The sequence below is a fragment of the Zonotrichia albicollis genome, chromosome 1 (genome assembly GCF_047830755.1).
Source record: "Zonotrichia albicollis isolate bZonAlb1 chromosome 1, bZonAlb1.hap1, whole genome shotgun sequence".
NCBI classification, from domain to species: Eukaryota; Metazoa; Chordata; class Aves; order Passeriformes; family Passerellidae; genus Zonotrichia; species Zonotrichia albicollis.
The window spans coordinates 55034043-55054875 of NC_133819.1; the positions used below are offsets into that span (position 1 = coordinate 55034043).

At 33.7% G+C, this 20833-nt stretch overlaps 1 protein-coding gene across 19 annotated transcripts in view; it reads right to left on the reverse strand.

The window, feature by feature from the left end:
* Positions 1–20833, reverse strand: part of LRRFIP2 (LRR binding FLII interacting protein 2) — a 55887-nt gene that overhangs the window by 11336 nt on the left and 23718 nt on the right. For 3 of the 19 annotated variants that reach the window (XM_074541730.1, XM_074541699.1, XM_074541765.1), the window contains exons 6-15: positions 19935–20000; positions 15441–15515; positions 14664–14711; positions 12970–13023; positions 10354–10461; positions 8018–8062; positions 7212–7325; positions 6715–6786; positions 1347–1517; positions 968–1060 (exon numbers count right to left, since the gene is read on the reverse strand). In XM_074541730.1, the coding sequence (XP_074397831.1) occupies positions 968–1060; positions 1347–1517; positions 6715–6786; positions 7212–7325; positions 8018–8062; positions 10354–10461; positions 12970–13023; positions 14664–14711; positions 15441–15515; positions 19935–20000 (846 nt within the window). The remainder of the gene's footprint in view (positions 1–967; positions 1061–1346; positions 1518–6714; positions 6787–7211; positions 7326–8017; positions 8063–10353; positions 10462–12969; positions 13024–14663; positions 14712–15440; positions 15516–19934; positions 20001–20833) is intronic. The other 16 variants (XM_074541755.1, XM_074541719.1, XM_074541767.1 and 13 more) reach the window with 10 other exon arrangements.

Here is a 20833-nt window from a genome sequence, read left to right on the forward strand (position 1 = left end):
CTTCTAAAACAGTACTGGGACTTTTCAGAATACATTTTGAGTTACAGTACCTACCACCTAGAGAGCACAAGAATATAGTAAAAATAAAGGATCAATGAACTGTTACACAGCCTTTGAAAATGACAGTAGGAGACTTTGGTCCATACACTTAAAGATAATAAATTTTTACTGCAATGAAGAGATAGTGGGAAAATTATGTAATAATTGAACTACAAGTTCCAACTAAAATAATTGGGAAATGGACATCCAATAGACACTGACAATATACATTCATATATATATATATATATATATATATATATATATCTCTCTCTATCTTTGTGGACCATTTTAAAATGAAGACTGATAATAACTCTGGCATTTCACAGTGGGTGGGTTTTTTTCCAGAAACAAAAAGGAAAAGGGGAAAAAGAACCAGGTGAGAGGGGAAAAGAACACACTGCACACCCAGCAACATGGTTGTGGCCCAATAACATGCTGACCAGTATTGCTGTGTATTATGCTTGACGGGTAAGCAAACAAATATTCAGTATGGCAAACTTCAATTGTTGATAATCATAAAAATCTGAAATAACTGAAATGGAAACTTTTGGGAAAGGCAAAGTATAACATTTGGTATTATCCATGCATCAGAACTTTTAGCTATGGAAAATTATTTTGGCCACACCAATATTAATTCTGCCCTCACAACAAAAAAAAAGATACTTGGAACATTCATGAGAGAACCACAATTTCTCACAAGAATTAAAGGCTTTGCAAGATGTAATACATTTGAAAACCTTGCAGAGACATTTTCAGCTTCATAAATTTAGGAGGATCAGTAGCTTAAATTCTACACACTAAAACAAGATAAATTATTTCTTAAAAATGCAAGATAGTATTTAATCCTGTTTTGTGCATGATTCTCATTCAAATCTTACACCACATTTATTTGCACAGGTTCTATCCTACACTCATATCAGCATACCTCTATCAATTCATCTCTCTGTCGAAGGCCCTCTTTAAGTTCATCCAGCTTATGCTGCAGAACACTGCAGTTGTGTTTCTGTCTTTCCAATTCCTGTATTAAAGAAATCGATTATTTATATTTATTTTGAGTTATGTAAGTAATTGTTGTAAGGATTTGAGAAATTATACCTACCAAGTAGTTCAAAGACCACTGAAGTGGTCTAAATAAGTTGTCCAGACACTTAGTACACAGAAGGTTTTATTTAATAAACTTTAGAGAGAAAAAAATGGCACAAAGACTTAAGCCCAATACTAGCAAGTAAAGTTACTCTGAGTATTTTCAATTGTTCTTACTAAGTAGTACAGATTTCTGTACTTTATAATTAGAAAAAAAATACCTTTGACTTCTCTTCATTCTCCCTATAAAACTCCGCTATCTGTTCTTCTTTCTCCTCAATAACGTCCTTTAAAGTATCCACTTGGTAAATCAAATTGTTTTTCTCGTTGTCTAGTTGAGCATTGGAAACCATAGCTTTCTTATACTTCTCTTCAACTTCAGCTAGCGAATCCTACAGATAGCAGAAAAGCTGACATTAGTCTAACGTTTTGATGCATTGTTATAATGTTAAAATACCACCATAATGTTAAAGTATGAGATGTTAGACATTAAAATTATGCAACCATTTTTGTTTATAAAATATATTCTTTAGAGATAACAAGTAACAGTTTAGTTCCATTATTCAACTTTGGTCATACACAACAATGAAAATTTATCATTACAAAAGCATGAAAAATACAAGATAATATTCCACTTGCATTTTCTACCCTGCCACATTCACAGCAACTCACAGGGATACAGCAGTAATATCACAGCTTCACATTCTAGTGAATACCATGTATCTAGTAGTGATATCATTACTCAAGGCATGCATGAGAAAACAGCTCAGAATGAGGCAACAAAACTAACAGGGAGAACGCAAACAATTAAATCAGTAAAAGAGACCACAAAAGTAATTCCAAGAGTGGCTTTAACTTAATGCTTGTTATTTAAGTAGTGCCCTATGACCTTAGATTCAAAACTTTAAGACAGCCACATTATTCCAGTAAAAAGGACTCACTATTTAAACAGGTATTTTATCTTTGGCTTACTTACTAAATTTTTTTTTAAAAGTATGTAACTTGGTTCTTTACCTACAAGTGTACCTCGCTATATAGCCTCTTAGGCAAATCTCCCCCATTCACCATTTTATCCTGGTTTTAGTTATAGTTTGGGTTTTTTGTCAGAGTTATAACAAATGTCAACCATTTAAACAGTCAGAAAACTATCACTCCAGGCACTTTTAAACATGCCTTTATTTCAATATGCATTATATAGGGGTTGGGACTACATGGTCTTTAGGGCCATTCCAACCTCTTAACATTCTGTGATTTAAAAATAATAAAATTGAAAAAGAACTATTGAGCCAATCCCTGGACCAAGTAGATCTAAGTCCTAAAAATCTCCTTGTACTTCATGTAATCTGTTCCTTGAAGACATAAGTAGCATTATCTCCATTTTAGAATATTTGTATTTTGACGGTAGAAGCACTAGCACAGTAAGGGCATGAAACTTGGGTTTCCAGAAAACAGAACACTACAACTAATATATTAGGAGAGAAGGTGGCAACAATCTAAGTTTTCTAAGAAAATACTGAACATTGCTATCTGTTAAACAGTAAAATCATGCAATCATTTTTGTTTTGTAATTATAGTCATGTCTTCTCTATAGAAATACCAAGTCACAGTTCAGTATTCTGCTATGAGAAAGTAAAAAAATTCCCCATCCCCAAACACTATTCAACATTGTAAATCTCCAGCTTCGGAAGGGTGTCCTCAGAGAATGTATTTTATCTTTTATAATTTTATCATAATCACATATATTTATTTCACTGAATTCTGGAAATCTCTGCTGGAGAAATACAACTTTTTGAAACCCCAGGAAAAGAATTACAGAAGATCAGAAAATAATTACAGAAGATCAGAAGAAAATTATTACAGAAGATAGAAGAAACAAAACAGTGTAAGTTGTGAAAATATAAGACAAGTGCCACTATAATCTGGGAAGTAGTAGCAAACAGCAAAGATGACTCAGGATAAAAAAAAGAAAAAAAAATATAAACATAACTGTGTGCAAGTAATTCTGAAGATTAAAACCAGAGAAAGCGTTTCTTTTTGTGATGCTGTAAATACAACAAATCTTGTAAAGATTGGCAAAACAAAATGCTAGAGCTAGCAAACCTAAAGACTTTCAAAGAATAATCCATCTTAGAGTTTAAAAAAAGGAGATATTAGGATTATAATGAAAGCTATAGTAATTTCACAGGGAGGTATGAAATGCAACCAAAAAGAATGCAACTATGGAAAAAGTCCAATTTGATTATTTTTGTGAGTGTGGTGACTGGAGTCATGTAGTAATTTAGTTCAGCAGAGATGTCTGAATGCCAGCTGGTCCAATCTCCTAACTAAAGAGGGTTAGCTGAGATCAGGCTGCTCACAGCTCATCTCCATTTTAAGTGTCTCCAGAAATCTAGACTGCAGATAGACTTGCTGGATGACCTGCACCAGTGTTTGCTTTCCTTGTGAAAACTTTTTTCTTGAGTTCCAATTGGATTTTCTGCTCCTACAACTTAACTTTTGTCTGTTTTGTCTTTCCCTTGCAAAGAAATCTGCCATCCACTCTCCACAGCCTCCTATCAGACGCGCTAAAACAGCAACAATATTGCCAGCCTCAACTCCAAGATTTATCAAAGCCCATTGTCTCAGCCTCTCACTGAATGCCATGTGTTCCAGGACTCCAATCTTAAAAGACAAGACTAGGCTGGAGTTTAAAACATTGTATTAGAATGTCATTAATTAAAAAAATAATGGCAGAGGAGGATGAATCTGCAGTTACAAAAGAGGAATAGATTGATTTGTATACTAAAGAGTGAAAACTGCTTCTGAGACAGAAAGTAAGTTATGTCTAAGTCTCTATTGGGTTGAAAAAACTGAAATATTGCTAAGACTTCTTTGCAAGTGGCTTCTTTTCAAGTATTACACGTTCCCCATGGTTCAAGAATTCCATGTAGCTTCAGGGAGCATTCCAGTTTGATTTTAAATAATTTCTAAACACTTGAAGCAGGCTGTAGGATTTTTAAGGACGAAGCAGATGGAATGAAAACACATAAGGCTCTGCACATAGCTTAAAGCTATGAAGAAATACCACACACAACTTTATCAGTAAAGTGCTATAAAAATTAGTTTGCTCAGCTAGAACAAGATGATTCAAGCCAAGAGACATCAAGAGTGCACTGTTAACAGCATAAAAGAAAAATTTTGAGGAAAGACACAGAATTCCTTTCCAGCTGATGCAAAGAAATACATAAAGAAGCAACAAAACAATCAAACTGAGACAGCAAAAGATTTGAAGACCTAACTAAACCCGAAGTAGCAACATTAAAGTTTATCCTGCTGTTAATACTGACACGCAGTATATTTCTAGCCAGGTAAAACCCACACTTCTACCAGCATAAGGGCAACCAGAGAGCTCAGAAGGTAGTGTGATTATAAATCCCCATTAGTCCAACACTGGAAAAAACCAACCAATCAACCAAAACCCCCAACATTTAAATGCAGTGTAAAGCAGGTGTTCTGGCAACTCTTCTAAAACATACACAAGACAAAAATTATTAAGTACAAGTTGAGAAAAAGGCAGTACCTTCCTAATTAAAAAAAAAAAGGTTCCTGAAAGAATCTCTATGGAATGTTAACTAACCTAGGAACATATTATTCAGTATTAGCAACAACATAAAATGCAGTTGAATTCTGAAAGCCAAGCATAGATTACTATTACAAGCAAGATCTTACTATTGCACACTGCGCTCTTTGGTAACTGTAATGGATTACAATAAATAATAATTCATTAACCACGAGTCAGAACAGTAATCATGAGATGCTGGCAAACACATAAAGAATGAGAGTTAGATCCATTCTGAAAATATAAAGCAATTTCACATTATGCCTCATATGTCTATGTCTAATAATCCTGTAACCTACTACTCTTTGAAGTCTTTTTAATATTCATATAACTAAACCAATATAACTAAACCAAAACATACTTCATCTGAACATATTGCTAACAGGTTTAAAGTTTTCTTCAAAGGTAAAGTTTTACTTCAAAGAGGAAATAACTTTTGCTACACTAAACAGTTCATATTACATATTTTCCCCTTGCTATATAATCTAATACATTGCTAAATTGAAGACATTCAAGTAAGCTGATAAATACATCACTATTACATTGTCTAATACAAGAAGCATTCATTTAATTCAGTCTCTATATGGATATAAAACATATAAAAAGTTCTCTTTATTTTTACATGAAACCATTCATAATTAGACAACAGAAAAGAGAACAGAACAAATATCCTAGAAAAGATTTGCAAGCCCCATCATTTTTTGAATTCTGTATCCCTTCAATACAAAACAGTGAAAAGGAGAATTATTTTAAATTTACTGCACTGTTAATTGTGTGAAAATATGTAAAAGAAAGGCATACATACTAGTTTAAACAAGTCAAAATACAGACAAATCTCATGTGGAAGACTACACCTAGGTCAGTGAGCTGCTGCAGTACAAACTGCAGGCTGCACCCTCGGCAGGGGAAAGGACTGGAGCTTCCAGCAAGAGCAGTGATCAGGCACTGCCCCTTTGCACAACAAGGCGCACGGGAATCTGTGGCAGCAGCCAGGTAAGCAGCCACTCCGAGATACAACGGGAGCCAGTGGCTCAGCAGGAATTCCTAACCCCGCACCCCTGTGGGCATGGCCTGCGCATACAAAATGGATTTCTTGGTTCAGGTCCATTCTTGGCAGCACCCAGCTTCATCTCAAACTAGTTTTGTGTGACCCTGCCATGATTAAAGTACTTACAAAAATGAGATGTCTGAGACTCTGCTATGGGAAACCTGTGGTCAAGCCTGTAAGGTAACCTTGACTGACAGTGTGAGAATGGTGTGTGCAGCCAGTCTAGTGCAGCACCCATTGACTCACTTGGTGATTCACTGGAGGGTTTTGCTCCCAGCAGTGAAAGTTGGGGTGGTGGGAATATGACTACCACAGTGGATGCAGGATTGTTTCCTTACCACAGACAGGAAAGTTTCCCTAGCACTCATTAGCCTAATGCTGAACAAACCAATCTGTGATTTAGAGAAAATAATGGGAATATAAACCAGCATAAATTAATTTTTTTTAACGGCGAAAAATTAAAACAAAATTAATTTTCTCCTGCAAGCAATATGCCTGCCGAAATTAATTGAAGTACATCTTTCAAAATTATTATTTTGCTTTTGCTTTACAATATGAAGTATTTGCTGAAACTTGGAGGACTAATTCTCAAGTTCTTTGTCATAATTATCTCCCATTTCCTTGTTCCCTACTTAACACCTAGTAATTATTTTGTATATCTGTTTATTTGCTAACAAACCTCTAAAAATACAAACTGAACACCTCATTATCTTATCAGAAAACACCTATGTATATCAAAACATCAGAAAGTATTAACTCTTCTAACTGTAATCAAATAATAAACATGCAATCTCTGATGCTCTTCATGCATTAAAAGTTAGATACATGCTTTAAAGAAATTTTAAAATTTGTTAGTGAAGCCACTATACATTAGTGAAATTGGTGATAACTCCATTATGCAAAACACCCATTCAGAATGCATGCTTGGGAGGAGCCCTGATACCTTTAATTCTTTAAGTCCCTGCATGTATCTCCCTTCTACATCATGTATCTGGTCCTTAAGATCATAGATATCCTGCAGGACATAGGAATGAACCATTGCATAAGTAGTATGGGGAAATAATTTAAAACTGAAAAAGCATTAAAAGGTTTACATGCACTTCTGTCAAATGACAAAGCCTGCAATAATTCCCAGAAATTAAAATTAATTCACAACAAGTTGACGGAAATTATGGTTTTGTTCATAACCCTAGCTGCAAGACAACTCTAACAGGACAGAACTGTTCGAAATTTGACATAAACAAAGTCTTATCTTAATAAGCTAAACTCTTAAACCACAATTATGAACACAAACCAAGATAAAATACCAAGAAAGTAAAAAAATACTTCATGATTGAAAATTACATCCTTATAACATTTTCCTATTATAACAGAAGTTGTGTATTAAAAAACAATCTTCCTATTTAAACTAGCTCCAAATTCTCTAAAAATGCAATTCACCCGTAATTCACTGAGGGAGGCATCAGGATCCATGAAACTACTTGCATCTCCACTTCCTCTCCTGGATGAGTTGCCACTCTGAGGAGCTGCACTTACTGAATTGCGAGATGAGGGCTTAAGAAAGGGAAAAACATTGTGTCAGGAATCATATGGTTATTTCTGGTATACTTGATAATAATTATAAATTTCTTCAAAGTCACAGAACGGTTTTCTCTCTGGTTTTTCTTAACACTAGCTTACAGACAGCATGTTCCATTGGGTATTTTCCAGCACCTGTGTATCTTCTTGGTAAAAGCCTGGTTTCTTGTTGATGACTTAGTGTACCAGAACATTAGAATTTTGAGTCATCTATCCAGAAGTTATTCATAAGATGGCTCATAGTGCGAAATACTGTAGACATTTACAATATTTCCTAACTATTATAATTTCTGCCATCCTAGATTCAGAAGAAAGCCTACAATGAGAAGCTATCATACAGTCATACAGATTTTTATAGCTTTACCCTCCTAAATTTTAGCCTTACCTGGTAAGTATTTCTCACACAAAAAAATAAATTTTATAGAAAATTATTACTGGCCAAAAGAAAACTAAAGAATAAATTTTTTCCCTCAGGAAATAAACAGAATAAACCATTAATTCTGGGCAATAAAAAAGTTTATCTAAAATTATTTTTGCAAGCCAACCCTGACAAAAAATACAAAGAATACACAGAATGTGTACTTTTTGAATTAATTAAACACTTGTGATTTGGGAATGAACACTAACTTTAAATAATTTTAAAAGTTTTGGAAATTAAAAACTCTTACCCTTGAAAATATTTCTGAATGTGATTTTTCACTCTTTTCTTCCAGCTGAAAGAGAATAGGGAACATGATTACCTTTCGTAATAAGGAACTACCTAATTGGTATCTTCTGTTCAAAGAGACTGAGAAATATTTTTAAATGAATCCATTTCAAAAATTCCAGACGTTAGCATAGATCAAGACAGGAAAAATAATATTTAGTTTAAAAAAAACAAGTTTTTACCTTAGTTGCAACATAAATGTAAAGAAAAAAGCCAGAAACCTTTCTTTAAAGTTTTTAAAACGTCATTACCAGTACTAAGCAACAAAACACACTTACTCTTTTAAATTTTAAGTATATTTAAATATATATTTCAAGTAATATTTAAAATTTAAGAGTAATCACTGCAAAACTAGATGGCATAACAAATGCAAAGCTTCATGCAGGTACTTCAGGCACTCAGTGACAGCAGGGTGAATGCCCTAGTTAACAGAAAACACGTCTGCAAGTTCAATCTCTTTAGTGTCACCTGCGATTAAATCACAATAAAACTGGTTCAGGTAAAAGCCTATAACTGAAGTGTACTAAGTAAAAGCATTCTACAAAATAATTTCAATTCATATTTTATCTACTGAAGACTAAGGAGAAGAACTACCACACTCCCTTACTAGTTAGGAAACTGCTATTGCAAAATTAGTATTGTAGATGTCCACATTTTCTACATTTCTATGAATCAAAATAAGTGGGATTAGACACGTATTTAGTATGGTGTCTCACATGTCCTGCTTCTCAAAGAACACCTGTTTTTCTCTATGCCAGAGAAAACAGTTTTGGAAGTCTATTGCCATCACAGAAGAAACAAACATTACTTTATATGACTTTTCTTTTTCCTCCTATTGTGGTTCTATAAAAGCAACATTGCTTCTTCATGACAAATTCACTACCTCCAATGATGTACTGAAATTATAGATTGCAAATATTCGTTACCAGTATTGATCTGGAGGATACATTTAGACTAACCTAAATAAAAATATAAATTTCAAATCTAGTAATAAATAATGATGATAACACAAGCAACCGAGAAGGCAGAAAAACTACCAGTCTCAGCCTCCACATTTCTTTTAGCATTTATTTCAGAAAGTCAGCTTTATTATGGGAAAAAAAGTGCTAAAGTTTAAGCTGGAGAAATAATTAGTCTTCCATGATTTGAGAATGTACAGATGATAAATAACATGAATTATTACAACTTATACAGCACTGTAACAGTATTAAAATATCATCAAAATGCAAAGTCACAGAAAGTGGTTGTGAGAGTAGTGTAGCTCTCAGTCTCCCATTGGAAGCAAAACCACAGGCAACAGCTGTGGTTTGAACACAGAGGTTCTGCAGCCTTGCTGTGACCTGACAGGCTGCAACAATAACATCCTTGTGGAGCTTCTTGGAGTGTCTGGTCTGAACTCCTGAACTGCAGTGTGAGGTTGCTGGCCCTTGCTGCACTGCCTGGCAAGGGTACAAAGAATTTGGCTCTCACCTAAGCAAGCAATTACACACTGCCGATCACCACATACCATTCCTTTTGCTCAGCTAAATAAGCACAGTGCTCTCAGCCTCCCTGCCTACCTACTGTATCTGCTAACCCTAAATGGTATTTCAAAAGATATACTTAAGAACAGAAATTAGCCTTTTACTCCATGCTATTAAAGACAAAAGTTTTGCCTGCAAGTAATAAGAATTTTTAGAAGTTACAGCATCAAGAAAGAGAAGGCGGCTAGGTTTGGTAAAAACAACGTTCAGCCTAAAGGGAGCTGCACAGGAAAACCATCACGATAATTTTCCCTTAACATGATCTGTTGATTGACATGGGATTCTGCACAAGTGCATAGTCAGCAAGGAGTGCTTCAGTAATGGATTCTGAAAAAATCTCATATAGGATGAAGGAACACTAAAATGCACTAGTGTGGGTACAGATCTAAGTATTTTTGTCATGAAAAGAAGTAATAGTATTCCAAAAGTACACAGAAACCTCCCTAGCACACTTAATTTCCATAAGAAAAAAATGCAAAATATTTGGGTCTTTAAAAGATTGTTAAGCTTATCATACACAAACACAAAATTGTGAAGTGTTACACTTGTCACATGCTTCTAGCAACAGGCAAAATCTCCTTTAAAATCAGGAGCATGCTTTTTAAAATTTCATTCAGTACATTTTTATATGAAAACAAGCCCCAAATCCGCAATAAACCAATTTGCAATTAAGTAATTTAGAATGTTTTAACAGTATTTACTCTTTCAGAGTATGAAAAGAAAATCCATGGTTTTGCTGTATTCACCACAGTGTAAATAAAAGCATTACACTCACACTATTCAAAACTTGGCCATAATCTGCATCGGAAACAATGCTTCCCCTGTGGTTGGAACGACTGAAATAATCAGCAGTAGTTTCACTTTGATGAGAAAAATCAGAGAACTTCAAAAGATAAGGAGAAGGTGAAAGAGAACTGAAGATGACACCACTGAATGAACAGAAGTTTATTAAAAAACCAAAAAATCCTACCTTAAATCTCCATTCTTGCACTAAAAACAATGAACATTTATTATTGATTCATCTTCCTCAATTAGAGTAATATAAAAAACAATAAAACCAGATACCAATGGGTTTAGTATTAATTTAAGGTCAAACACAAACTACAAACATTTAAAAAAGTGTACAGATCATAAAAGACAGACTATATAAACTGATAAATAAAAAATATAAAAATATTTTTCTCTACAAATGTTGTCTTTTTTCAAATCAACACAAATCCAACAGTGCTATCTATAATCTGGGCTTCTTCTCATTGCTAAATTTAAGGCATCTTAGACTAGAAGGCAAAGTTACTCCCCAAAGATGTATGTCAGACTAGCACCTAAAAAGCAGGAGGAAAATGCTAGTGCTCCACATTTCTTGTTAAAAAAGGCAAAATATATCTAAGCACAATTACATCTGCCATGGGAATTCAAGTGAAATACTCAACTGAGAAACATTATGCATGTAAAACACAGTATTAAACGGCAAGAGTAGGTTTATCATAACCTTATTGATAACATTCTACTTCAAAAGGCAGAAAGTTAAAAATAAATACAATCTTCACAGTGAAAGCGATTTTAGGAAGAAAATCCTTCTATGAATAGTTTGAAAAGATATTGTCCTTATCCAATTCTCACCATTAAAAAAAAAGTTCTTTATACTTGATGTATGTGATTAAAAGCTGGTAAGATGTCTAAAAGTTACATATATAACTGGCATACAAAAACTAGTTTACTGGTGAACACCTGGCTCAGATTATGCTATTTTAGGACTACAGAATTTGTATTTGTTGTCAATGCTATGTTATGTTCTATTTCTCTGACAACAAATTTTCCAGCTATTTTTCAGCTACATCTATATTTAAACTATTATCTTAATTTTCATTAAATGTAGCTAGCTAAGTAAATTTTGATAGCTGGAAATTTGGCTAAACTTTCCTATAGCACTTACATTTCACAAAGTATAGAGATACTGAAGAGAATTCTTCTTATTTATTATGATTACAGCAAAAGAACAACTCGGGCTACAATCTATGACAGTATTGGTCAGTCATTCAAAATCCATTTTGCTGTTGAGAGATCCATGTACCTAATAAACCTTGCTGTCCCTCCTTCTATGCTTTTTGTAGTCCTAGTATCTTTCCCAATGGGGTCATCAAAACGGATAGATTTTAAGATGGAGAAGCATCATACAGTTTCTCACAAGCGTTTTCTACCTTTTAGATCTCTCCTACTTGCTCCTCTGATTTTCAGAGAGAACTAAGCTGGCTTCAAATGCATTATCCAGAGTAAAACCAAAATACAAGACACAGAAACAGTAGGAAATTAATGTTAAATTATTCTTAAGATTTTTACTCATCTGCTTTTCAGGATTATTTCATTAAACAAATGCTTTGAACTTTATTAAGCATTCACTAGTGTGAGTGAATGTACCTTGGCATGACTGGTATAACCTATACACAGTGAGATCCTATATATATATATATATATATAGGTGTGTATATATATATATCTTAAAGTATATACTTTTAAGAAATTATCTCAGTGTTAATAAAATCTAAGGAGACAAGCAGCATTTTCACAATGCAAGAGACTATATATGTATGTCAATACCTGTTACATTTTAGAACTTCATAAAGCAACAGCAAAATTACCTTTTTCCTACCCCCTCAAAAATTTACTCTGATATCTCTTGTAGCTAAAAACATTCGTTTCTGACAAATGTGGTTTTGTTTAGTACATATAACAGTGTTAATATGTGAGAAATTTTAAAAAGGACTGAACATTTCAATTTAGCCCATACTAGAACACTGATAACTTGTTTTGTTTTGTGTGGCGTGACAAATGAGCAGCTGTATCAATGAAACTTAGACAATTGTTCTGTGGCAGAAGCAAAATAAAACTCTTCAAAATCACTTTTCAGCACAAAGAGCCAAGTTTAGAATGATACTTTTAATACAATACAGACCCAAACCCAATTTTTTCTCATTTTGGATACTGATTATCATAAAAATGAGCAAACTTCTTACTGCATGATATAACAGTTAGCATTAATCCTCTTCCCCAAACAAAGACTTTTCCACATGTACTGTAGTGTGTTTCATGTGCTTGCCCCATCTATGACATAGGGTGGTAACCCCAACAATGTGCTGTACTTCAGTTACTAGTTGTTTATTACAAACATTAAAAAGATATTTAGAAAAACAAATTCCTTCTACAGTTTACTGTCTTACTGCTAAAAATTTACATCTTGCTAAAAATCACATCCCTGACAAATCAAAACTTCTTATGCCAAATGGCAAAATCCAATCTACGTGTTGGTCAGTGAAACCATCCCAAGTGGGCATGCTTGTAACTGCTGATGTGTTAATATCAAAGCGTCCACCAAATCGTGCATAGGAATGCTCACCACAGGACTACTCCGGACTGAGCTTGCTCTTGAAGAATAACTGCATTCAGATGGCTAAAGAAAAGTTATGAAGGACACTTTCACAACTTTCATAGATTTTTGTCTGCAGAAAACAAAGATAATGAAAGAAACAACCAGAGGCCTATTATACTAAGAGTGCAAGAACCATCTGAGTTATGTCATCCATCACCACACAACGAGGCCTGAGAAAGAAGGAATGAAGCAGCATGTACATCCAGTCTCAGCCATTATCATGCCACACTCATACACTGTAATTCCTATGCACAGTCACATACTCTCTTATCCTATCTATGCATTTCCAGTTAGTAGCATATCTTTTGTGGAAAAAAAAATTAAGATTCTCAGCAGCATTTATTATTGCTTTGAGACATGTCTATTTCCACTAAGAATTCCCTTTAAAAATAGTCAAATACTTTTAAAAAAATCAAATCTTAACTAGTTGCATAATTAAATAAAACATTTAAATTTCAATTTGGTTTTAACTGCTCGGAAGCCTGCAGAAGTTTTAACACACCCTGGGAACTGAAGCTATGCAGTACACTTAGTGATTTTATTTTACAGTCACTTATGCACATTCTCCTGAAAGAGTTATGTTTAAAGGTGCAGGGCTGAAATCTATTTATGCAGTGAATAATAAAAGCAGCTCTGAGCAACGCAACTTAAAGAGAAAAACAATTACCATTTCATGCTGCTTTGCCCCTCCCTATGAAGAAACCTCCAGCAGAAATTAGAATTATATTTGTATCAGAGCTATATGTAATAGCAGTCTTTACTGTATTGTTCTCCCACAGAATCTTCTAACATTTTCTTGAGAGCATATGCAAAGCCAAAAAAGGTAAATCATGCATTTGTAATCCCACTGCAAAAGAAGATCTCACCAACTAATTAAAAATACTACATAATATTTGATTTTTTTTTAACATAGGTTTAGCATGTCTCTAAATGGCAGTGTAAGATAGATTTGAACTACTATAGGCAGCAAAAGGCATGAAGTTTCAGACGTTCATGCCAGTTTTTAAAGACAACTTTTTGCAGAGCTACAGTAGCTTTTCTTATGGCACTACTAGCTACTCTTGTTTTTGTAAAGATGCAGATTAGGTTTTCATGCTATTGCATTTTTCATGTTTATTAAATTTAAATATGGCATCCTATTTAAAAGTATTCAAGGTGTATTTACTGCAAACTTCAATAATCTTCTGATTTCCATCCAAATGCTTAACTTTTTAAAATACTGGTTTGGTATTATACATGCAGTTGTTATTTAGTATGCTTGAATTAGCTTATTCTAACCCCAGTGCTCTTCAGTATCATTGCTGCATTCACCAACTTTATGCTTGACTGTAAAAAGAGCAGTAAAACAGCAACTACTAAAATTCTTTAAAGAGGCAACTTAACAACATTAAGAAAATTAAACTCAACGCCTCCAGAAAATTATACACACAAAATGCAATATAAAAATACTTAAAAAATGCACATGTAATACTGTCAAACCTCATGACCATACAATACAAATTTAAGGCAACCATGCATATGGTGCTTACAAAACAAACTGATACTTCTTATCAAAGCAGTGTTTAAAGAAGACACCTATGAAGAAAAGCGTAATTTTGTATTTATACTGGGCCATTCAAACATCTAAAGATAAGTAAGGTATTGTTTGACATTGTACTAACCCTGTAGCTCCTAGCTGGTGCCACTGGATCACTGTATAGAGAAGATGACTACAATGTGAAGAACAGAACAAGTCAGGAATACTTTTTCTGCATACACACATTTAAAAATGTATGTTCTATATTCCACTGAAGTCCTAAAGATTTAAATACTAAATTTTAATCTATCTATAGTAGACAGAAACTTTCAGGAAGGGTGGGAGAGCCTCCAAGAAAACCTCTTTGAAATCCATTTAATCATTATCAAACCAGTCTAGTATTTCTTCAAGTAGATTTGTGGAAGAGAGTGAAGAAATTAAGTAGTTCTCAAACAACATGTCAGTTTTCTCTAGCTAGTTATTTAGACCTGGCCATGACCACAGCTGCATGTACTGGAAGATAATACTCATCTCATGATATATCAGTATTTTATAATTTATATTAAGATGGAAAAAAGTACTGCAATGGTGTTAAACACTTAAGGCTTTTTTGTTGTTTTTAAAAGACAGGAATTTGAAACAGCAACTGTCACAGCTGTTGGTTGTTTTCTGTATATCATACAGAATCATGAAACAGAAGTTATTTTAAATTTAAAACCTCACATGCAGAGTAGAGTAATCAGCATGCTACACAATGATTTTATAAAACACAACCCTTACAAGCAAAAAATACAACTGTTACCGCTTTTCACTGTAATAATTGCAAGTGTCATAGTGTTAGTGTCACACAGCACAAGTAAGGAAAACCACATATACATATTTTATGTAAATAATTAATGTTATATAGAAAGAGTAGACAGACCCAAACACGGTAGGAAGGAACTGGTTTACTATATCCAAGGCTGCTATAATTTCTCTGATCATAGTAACTTCCACTCTGAGGGGTGAGGAAGGAAAGAAGAGAGAAAACAAAGGTTGCATCTGTAGATGTTGCAAACAAAAGTTTTATCTTAACATTACCCAAGTGTTCCCAAGCTTAGACCTTGTGCAGAATGCTGCAAAGTTTTCCCTAATGCTGACCCCAAATCCATTTAGCTTTCTTAAGCAAGTAAATAATAAAAGCCTCAAAACTACTATGTACTTTGCATATCAGCATTAACTGTATTTCTGATGTCATGCTCAAACAGAATAGTACATAATTTTGGTATTTTTCCTCCATAATAAAATAAAAATTCCAAAAGCTTTTAACAAGTGCAGCAAGAAATACATTAAAAACATAACTGAAAAGACTTGCTAATCATTAGTACAATTATTTACTTTATCTTTTTTACATTAGATATCATTATGAATCAAAGCATTTTGGGGAGAGAGAAGGACAGAAATCCCTAATAATTGAATTTGGGCTGCATGTTTATGTGACACTAGCATAGCCTGTACCCTACCACTATTCTTTACGTCAAGTACACATACTGAAAGTCTAGCAATTATATTTTGGCTTATTTCTGCTGGGTTTTGACTCTACACAAATTGCATATATATGAACATGTAAGGCAAAAATTCATACATGCATACATAAAAGAAAAACAAGACAGATAAAAACATGGCAAAAAGCAGTGCCTGCAGAATAAAGCACTTCTTATCTTAATAGGCAACAGAAAGCAGAAATACTCATATTGTTCATTTGTTTAGGAACTAAGGGAACAGGAAAATAGCCCTTGAAAAGCACATGGAGAAATGCTGTAATACAATAATAAGTAAATACAAAATCACTTCAGCCTAGTCTCAACACAAGCATCCACAGCTGTTTTGACCCCTCCCCCAACCCCTACTGCAGTTGCTAATCCATCCGTACTAAAAACCGTCTGAAAAATTACATCCAAAATATTTCATTTATTGACACTATATTCACATGTTAAACTTTCTGGAACAGTTTTTGCACAATCAAAATAATCCTCATGCCTTTCTCAATAAATCACTGGATTAACATCAAGGTCTATGGCAAATTCAATCTGCTGTACATCTACATTTAAAATGTTTTTAACTATCTGATAGAGGACAAGTAGTAGAACATGTATCTCCATCCCAACTGAATAAACTTTAATCCAGAGAACTGCCACCTTTAAATAGTTCCCAGAGCCTTTTCCAGGCCTCCAGCAAACAAGCTTTCTATTCAGCTGATTCCATTGATAGTATTGCAGTGATACAAAAACAGTTTCACACACAAATTGAAAGTCAGAATCTGATCAGTATGAGGGTTTTTTTTTTCCTAAAAACATTTATGAAAATGTCAGGAAGCTAACAATTTTATCCATGATGTTACATACTTAGTATATTTATAAGGAATATTATACTAGAAAACTACCCAATAAACTTTTATGGGAATAAAGAGCTTTCTCCTTTGAATTTTGAGATTAACTGTAAGCATGACTCTAAGAAAGAAATTTAGAGCATTAACACCACTATATAACAGCATCTTCAATCTTAAAATATAAAGAAGACAGACATAAGGATTTAAGGGTTTTATCACCTGAAGCTGAAATAACACAGAAAATTCTAACTACCTAATTAGAAAAAAAGCATTATAGCCACGCTTCTATCACTGTGTTAAAAAAACCTGGCAATTGAAACTATAAACAACCCTATTCTCATTAAAATAGACTTGGCTTAAAGCTAGTGCTCACATCTCTCAGAAGAATTTAAATCAATAAACAACTAACAAAGCTTAACGATACAGACAAATTTAAGCACTATATTGTGCTTGCCTATCTGCTAGCTAATTCACATAACACTGCTATTTAAACAAATACAGCTTTTTAAGCCGCCTAAATATTCCTTTTGGTGGTACTTGTTGCTTGCCTCTTCTTAAGAAACACAGATTTTATGTGGCATAATACCACTGAGAATGTGATGCCATCTACTATCCCTTCATAAAAATATGACAGATGTCCTTTAAGTAAAGATATACAAACTAGCTGCTTATTCTCTGGACTGAAATAACTTTCCATTAGATTACGTTAAAGTTTCTATGTGGTAATGCAGAATACAAATAGATGCATACACACTTTTTCCACCAAGGATGTCCTCCAAGTCTAATCTGTATGATACTTCACTACAAAGTTTAGAAAGAACAATACTAGAAAGCGCTTGCTGTAAGACAGGTGTCTTTTCTCCCTGAAAAAAATTACACATGGAGGCTACAGAAAGTGTTAGAACTGTGTAACTATTCTACATCTGAACATATGATAGTACAAATTTATATACTTTTTAAAGTATATAAAGAATTTAAAGTCACTAGTTAGTATCATTACACCTTAGAAACAAAGCACAAAAACCAGTCTTCCCTCAAAGAGATGCAAAATATTAGCATACAGGGACCAAATATCTTGCCGATCTATCCTTAGTGTTGTCATACTATAGTGAAAGAAAATTAAATAAAGTGGAAGTCATAATGTTAAAAAAAAAAATTGCTTTTACTTCAAAGAATGACTAAAAAGACAAGAAAATTACAAAAAAGCATATTCTACTAATAATGAAAATTTAAACATGAAGGAATATGCATTTATCCAGATGTGAAGTGCTTTCTGAGGCTGGACCAATAAACAAAAATTAATCTTTTTCCCCAACAGCACCCCATTTTATGAAAAATTAGATAATTTTGGACAGCACTACACTATGTGAAATATTTCAGGTGGTTTTAGTAATAGAATTTTAAACAGTTAAGCCAAGTCTTATATGGCAGATTTCATTAAACTGAGACAACGTTTACAAGGTTATGTAACAAAGGGCTCATCTTCACACAGGCAAAGCACTCAAAAGGAACATCAGCCCCACTGCTGAGCTGTGCAATTCACCATGATGCAATGACATTCCACGGCACCTCACAGGCTCAGGAAGGTCATTGCCTACGGGGTACAGGGCATGAAAGACTTCACAGGAGGAAAGGGAAATAGTACTTTGTGATCAGGGAGGAATTAAAGGGAATAGAGGAATTAAAGGGAATAGAGGAATTAGCTGGCCCTTTCATCACACTCACTGTTCCTTCTTTTTCACACATTTGCTCCTCCTGAAAACACCTATGTGTAAAGAGAATGCGATTCTACCAGAATTGGCAACTCTTAAGAATACTAATAAAAACAGCTTCATAATAATAGTTTAGCAAGTGTCTCATGTTTCTTGTCACTCAGTAACAGCAAAATTTGTGAAGTTTATATGTCTTTTTTTCAACTTAGAAAACTTATATTTTCACATCAGGCTTGTTTTTTTCCAGTTCATTAAAAAATTTCACAGGTATTTTGACTGTAGGTAATGTGCAATACAATATACAATTTAATATCAACCTAAGCCAACAGAAAAAAACCCTGACAGCAGTTTTAAAATATGACATTATATAGTAGTAGCATGCTGGAGTATTGCCCAGTATAATTTCCAAAATGAAGAGCAATAAGAGGATTTAAAGAAAAAATATTTTTGTCTATTGTTACATCTGAAAATTTCTTCTAGACATCAGATTAACAACAGAAATTCCCCAGATTTCGATTTTATATTTGTTTATAAGTTAATATAGCCCAGATTTAGTTAATATTATTTCATACTGTATTCATATTATCTCAATAGTTCCAATACATCCAGTATTACCAATATATTAAATGATATTTTAATATTGTAGATGTAATTTATAGACTATGGTCCTTTTTGTTACTAGAAGTATTACCTATAGAACCCATAAGTCACTGGATCATTTTTAATCAACTTAACTATTTATTTTTTCAAAACAATTTCTGTCTCTAATGATTACCTCCAATAAGCAACCTTGCTATCACAGAATGAAGACATCACTAAGACTCTTATCATCCCAACACTTTAATTGTTAATAGTTTAAAAAAGTATAACAGTCTACTAAAAAACATTTAACTTGCCTAAACTAGGAATACCACAAATATACAGAAATACCCATTACTGAAAAGGCAAAATCTCTGTATTTCAGCCTTGTCTGTTGTTCTAAAATCGCAACATAAAAGAGAAAAATGTCTCCTGTTTTAACTTTTAATAACATGTTTGTACCTGCCAAGACTGATGGACAACCTTTTCCATTTCATTACTTCTCTACTGGGGACATTGGGAGAGAGCAACTGAAGAGATTAATTCCCTTCACACCTGTAAGTGTTCTTTCCTTCAGCGCTCACATTTGCTATCACAAAGTACTTGATTACATCAATCATTGCAGCAATCCCATTAATACCGTGCTCTATAAGCATGCTTTCACCAAACTACTGCTTTGGTAAGTAGACACAGAAAATGTTACAATGTGAACACATCACATTAAAAGTCAAAAGTGTGCTCATTCCAAGTTACACACCACAAGAGCTCTCCTTTTGGAGGTACTTGCTCGGCTCCTGTGAGATGCACTGACATCTGAGGAACTCTTGAGAATGAAATTATAAAAATACATTAAGATATGAAATAAATTTTTACATTTAATTCTATTACTCTTCACTGAATGACAGAAAATAACCAAGGCAGTCAAAGAAATTCTAAGTAAGCCCTCCAAAAATGAGCTTAGCTATCTGCCCAATTCAAACCCTCTTGTTTAGACAACAGCCAATTACTTAATCTCTCTCTTAGCATATTTACTATGTTAGCCAAGACAAGAGCAGATCTGAGCAAATCTATATCAGCTCACAAGTTTCTAAGAGTTGCACATAGCTATTTTACATGTTTTCTTGATAAAGCATTTACTGTTTAAAATTATTTGGTAAAAATACCTGTGCAGCAAATTGCAGAAATACTTAACACTATGGCTTGCACGACATTACATAAAATTCTGTTAATCAGAAAATACATTTAATTGCAAACACGTCTTAGCAAGCAACAATCACCTTTTTTTAAAGTCACACAAAGAAACAGCTCATTCCAACTTCCAAAATACATAAAATCAACCCTTTTATTTTAGTAATTTGTTCCTTTCCTGGCCTGTATACCCAGATCAATGACCAGCTGATTTCTACGCAGATCCAAGACGAGGAAAACGTTACCATAATCTCAAGAAAACTGCTCTTTAGCAATATATATATAGCCTAGAGATGACATAAGAGCCTATACAAAAAATATTTCTGTTAGCAGTCTTCAGGATACCTGACATCATTTGGCTAAATATTTTGCTATTAATGAATAACATATTCCCACCTTCTCCAAGAAAGAGAATCCTGCATCATACCAAACTCTTCTTCAAATTGTATCTTAAGGTACTGATACCTT